This window comes from Cynara cardunculus, assembly GCF_001531365.2.
Source record: "Cynara cardunculus var. scolymus isolate 2C chromosome LG 1, CcrdV1, whole genome shotgun sequence".
Taxonomy (NCBI): domain Eukaryota; kingdom Viridiplantae; phylum Streptophyta; class Magnoliopsida; order Asterales; family Asteraceae; genus Cynara; species Cynara cardunculus.
The window spans coordinates 8,322,406-8,327,638 of NC_037528.1; the positions used below are offsets into that span (position 1 = coordinate 8,322,406).

Below are 5,233 nucleotides of genomic sequence, written 5' to 3' on the forward strand. Positions count from 1 at the left end.
TTTCTTTACTATCTTGTTTGTATTAATATATCATATTATTAAATATTTATTTTAATTATATTATAAAATTGACTAATTTTTTAAAATTTTCTTTTTGATCATTACAGCTAGTTTTTGTCAAAAATGATATGTTCATCAGTTAACTTGTTAAACATAATCTAACATAGGGAATAGTTTGACATTGTATTATTTCTTAATTTGCATATAAATAAAATTATAAAAAACTTTATACAATAAATCATGGTAATTGATTATAAAAAAAATCCTAAATAATTGTTTTTTATATAATTGGTTTCGATTAAACTTTAAAATATGAAACATATATTAAATCAATGACGGATTCAAGAATTTTATAGATTGCGGGCCCGTGAAAAATTCTACCGGAAAGGAGTGAAAGTAAGTTCTATAATTTAACCTAGGTAATTTTCCTTAACTTTTTTGACTTCCCCCTCTTTTACACTCTGTCTCCGTCCCTGCATAAAATACATGTTTACGATTAACATTTTATAATTTATGTAAAATGATTTTTTATCAAATAAAAATATAATAATCTAAGTGGATATATCTTTTGTAGGAATGAAAGGGCACAACAGTATATTTGGGCTCTTAAGGTGTGACCTCCATCATAAAACTCTTTGAAGCAATAAGCAGCCATTAATTATTTTTATTAGTATTAATATTACTTAATTAATAATAAACCTGCTTATTTGATCAATTAATCAATAATTAGCTCATTTTCTTGTAAAACAAGAAAACAACATTAACATTAAAAACTAAAATTAGAAAGTGACCCATCTTATTTAAATTGAATGTAACATTTTATTTATTTATTTAATACATGTTTTATGCATTTAAATAATGGTTAATTAATTTTACTAGATTATGTATTTCATTAAACCATGCATATTTGCTCGATGTTTACGGACATTTGATCCTACAGTAATTATAAAAAATTATTTAATTATCAGTTAAATATCATAACATCTTTTAAATAAAAAATCAAATAATTGTAAATTTCAACCCCTGAATCTTGATTAACATTATGAGCATACTTGCAATGACGACGACACACATATAAAAAAATTATAACTTTTGTAAATATTTTTTTTATTAACCTGGATATCCAACCTGTTATGTCTGCCGATTAATCCCAGGACGACTACATGCTTTGCAGATAGCTCGGAGTCACCGCATTTGAACCTCCGTGGCCACAAGGGGATTTTTATTCCTCCTTGGATTTAAACATGAGACCTCCTGGTATTTTTGACCTTTGGAACCAAGCTCAAACCAATCAAACACCACCTTTGTGGTTAGAGATATCATTTTAGCATACCAACTCGATATATAACATTAAATGGCTTCTTAAATTTGTATCAACTTACTTTAAATATTCAAAGACTTTCATAAACACCTTTTTTGTGAATGAAATAAAAATAGGGATGAAAATTTGGAGTAAAAATTTGAAACGGTTTTCAATCTTATTTAGAATAAATCGCGTAACTTACAATCACATATGAATCACATGAAAACTTTAATTTATTTTTCATATGAAATAAGATAAATGTATTAATCGATGTGAGCATGTAATGTAGGGTTAAATGTGTTAAATAACAATCTATTTTTACAAATTTATTTATTATAGCTACAACAATGTATTTACAAAATATTTTTTATTAGGGTACCGTACTTTCAGAAATTTACTCGTTATAGCATTGGGTAACTTTTTAAATTAAATTTTCCTATTATACTAGGTTTATTTGCCACCTAATCGTCCACGTAGGCTGTCCACATGTACGATAGTGTTGACATGACATTTTTTATTATAACATTGTACTTTAAAAATTACTTTATTATAACATCATCAATTTCTATTACAGAATTGTACTTTTAATTTTAATATTTTTATCAGTTAAACATTGTAAATTTAATCAAATATGTTTACTAAAAATTATAATATCATATTTTAAACATGTTTATAAAAGATCATTATTTGACGAATAAAATATTCATAAAAAGTCATTCATTCATTGAGTTCAACGTAAATTTTATAGTTTACTTTGTAATGTCAAAAACTAAACAAGTAAAACATTTTTTTTTTCAAAAAAAAAAAAAAAACTCATCCTATCTACATTTGTCTAACAATGATATTTAATCAAGTGGAACCCTCTTGGAAAGCTTAGAGGTTTTTCTTAATAATTTTGGTTTACGCAGAGACGCCTTTCTTTCTTGTAAAATGATTTATCGCAATCTCATGTCAGCACTATCGTACGTGTGAACAACCTACGTGGACGATGATGTGATAAATAAACCTAGTATACTGAGTAAATTTAATTTAAAAAGTTACCCAATGTTATAACAGGTAAATTTTTAAAAATACGATGTCCTAATAAAAAATATTTTTAAAATACATTACTATAATAAAAAAAATTGAAAATAAAATGCTATAATAATTTTTTTAAATGTTAGGCCTCTTTGGAATTAATATTGATTAAAATAAAAGACTTAAAATAAATGTTGGTTACAAGAACAAACCCTTAACTAAAAATAATTCAGACCAAATTCATATCATGAAACAAAAAATATGTGTCATGTGGCATCAGATAATTTAGTAATATGACCGCTTCTAATTTATTTATTTATTTTAACATTAAAATATTACATTTTATCACAAAATTGAATATCTAACCATCATTTATGGTTACAAAGTCAAATGATAAACAAACCTATCGTTAAACCGCCGAGCGTCTAACTGGTTCTATAACCTACAATATAATATCTCATTTTTTTTCAACATCCGGTCTATTTCTTTATACATTTTAGGATTTATATTAAAATTTATTTACATGAGTGAACAAGCATTAGGATTCTCGTCACTAAACATCCCACTATCAGGCACTCGAGTGTCTTGAAGATACATCGGTGGCGGCATCGGAGGTCCACGTGGGTATTCCATCGGATACCCGTAATTATAACCTTGTTGTACATAGCCGTGGCTAGAAGAGGCTCCCATGCCGTAATCTTGATTATAATAATTCTGATTATAAATTGGCATCTGCGTTGGCATTGACATTGTATGCGTGTAAGGATTATGTCCATAGTGTTCAAATTTGTTAATCACCTCTATGCCTTTGTTTTTGTCTTCACCGCCACCTCCACCTCCGGCGGCCTTGCCATCGTCTCCGCCACCTCCTGCCGCCTTTGCGTCACCGCCACCACCTCCTCCTGCCGCCTTCTCTTTCTTATCACCTCCACCCTCAACTTTCTTGTCATCTTTGGCATCACCACCTTTGTCTTCCTTTTTAGGAGGGACAACATCTACCTTTCTCTTTAGTTTTTCTTTTAAGTGCGGTATTAGCTCTTTCACATTCATTGTCCCTTTCACCGTCACCAAATCCTTGCCGGAATCTGGCATCACCGATTCTACACCTGTTACAAAAACAATATAAAATATATTAAAATTAACCACCAATTAAACAAATCCCAAATTCAAATAACCCTTTTAAAAAATTGGGTTCTTATTGATTTGATATCATTAATTATACCCACCAGATGGTATTTGACCTTATGGTGTGGATCATCACGAGTATTTCAAGAATTTTTTATAATATTATGAGGATTTGGTAGATGAACGGTACTTACCATCGATCTTTGATATGAGGCGTTTAATTTTGTGTATGCATCCATCACAGTGCAGCGGAATCTTCAGGGCCACCGTACTAGATTGAGGCTATATTAACCACCGCCCAAATTAATACAGGTTTTAAACACATTAATTTAATGCAATTAACACAACATTTTCATTCATTAATTGTAGTTACCTCTTTGGGTTTTTTGTCATCGGCGTTGTTGCCGTCGGGTTTTGCCGCCGGCGGCTTTTTGTCATCCTTTTCCTCCTCCTTCTTTGCCGGCTGAGGAGAGAGGATTTGGACCGTCTTCTTGGTCTTGTACTCGACTCGTTCCTTGATCCGCATCGGATCCACCTTTCCTGTGACCGTCAATTTGTTGCCGGCGGTGTCGGCCTTCACACTCTCCACCCCTACAACACGCAGTTTTCATTTACCGGCGTTAGTCACACCAACAGTAGTTAGAAAGGCTAACATACGCCAGATGCGTAAACATACATTCATCCTTTTGGTGAGTTGAAGGTGAATTTTTTGTGAATAAAAATAATAATAATTCTTCCTTGGCAGCTCCGTCATGTTCATCGCTTGACGGAATAAACAAGCCATGGAAACACACACTATGTCTCTATAATTCAACCCGATTTTATTCAAATTTTGCATCAAAACTGTATTTAAAATTGTCGAAATCCATTGAAGTCATTCGTACTACCTTCGAATTGGCGGATAGATTTCGTGATCTTTTTGGCGCATCCATCGCAATGCAAGTCAACTTTAAGAACGACGATGAGAGGGCCAGCATCGGGCTTCTTTGCACCGCCGGCATCGGCCGGCTTCTTCTCACCAGCTTCCTTCTTAGTATCATCTTTCTGTAATTAACAAAATACAAAACAAAAAGAATTAAATTATTCTGTTTCAAGGAAGAGGATCAGATGGAGAGATGAAACTGAAGCTAACGATTTCAAAACACTGACCTCACCCATTGTAATTCTGACAATTTCTCAATAAGAGTTTGAATTGAAAATTTGGGAATTGGTTTGAAGAGAGGAATTGGAGGCAAAGGTGGGGATTTATAGGGACGATTTGGGGGGGTGTTCGTAAATCCAGATCATGTATGTACATGCCACTAGAATGTATCATGTATGTACATGCGTGTGTCTTATGATGCCATGTATGTGGATGATGTGTTTATGGATAAGACCGGGCGGGTGGGTGGGTGGGACATGGTTTGATCCGTATTGTGATTTTGACCCGGTTGGAGGTTGGAATTACTTTTTTGCCCCAAACTACGGCGCCGTAGATTTGGCAGCCGGGTTTCTACCGTGGGCTCATAATGGCTGGGTTGAATCAATAAACATTATTCCAGAAGCATCCAAAATTAGTATCCATGTGAAAAATATATGTATTTAATTAAGTAGACGATTTAATAAAAAAATAACAAATACTCATAAAAATAGCTGAATAGTTTTACGTATTTAAATAAAATCCTTCTAAAAATAGCATTTATGTTGAACAGTTCAAAATAAATATTTAATACTCTGAATTAAGTTATCATGACGTTTATATTAAATTTTTTATTTGTTAAAATTATGTGATTTAAATTAAATAAAAAT

The 5,233-nt window shown here is 31.7% G+C and overlaps 1 protein-coding gene across 1 annotated transcript; it reads right to left on the bottom strand.

Moving 5' to 3' along the window:
* Positions 1-2,605: 2,605 nt before the first annotated feature.
* Positions 2,606-4,691, bottom strand: LOC112522731 (heavy metal-associated isoprenylated plant protein 6-like). The gene is made up of 5 exons (XM_025132035.1): positions 4,595-4,691; positions 4,333-4,489; positions 3,819-4,036; positions 3,640-3,727; positions 2,606-3,426 (listed from the first exon to the last, which is right to left on the bottom strand). The coding sequence occupies exons 1-5, from the start codon at positions 4,601-4,603 to the stop codon at positions 2,840-2,842; spliced, it is 1,059 nt and encodes a 352-aa protein (XP_024987803.1). The 5' UTR covers positions 4,604-4,691; the 3' UTR covers positions 2,606-2,839.
* Between the last annotated feature and the right edge of the window lie 542 nt (positions 4,692-5,233).

What these genes read in the sequence shown, in the direction of transcription:
- LOC112522731 (XM_025132035.1), bottom strand. An exon ending in ATGACAAAAAACCCAAAGAG is followed by an intron (nt 3,728 to 3,818) that starts GTAACTACAATT and finishes TGGTTAATATAG; the next exon opens with CCTCAATCTAGTACGGTGGC. An exon ending in CCTCATATCAAAGATCGATG is followed by an intron (nt 3,427 to 3,639) that starts GTAAGTACCGTT and finishes TTTTTGTAACAG; the next exon opens with GTGTAGAATCGGTGATGCCA.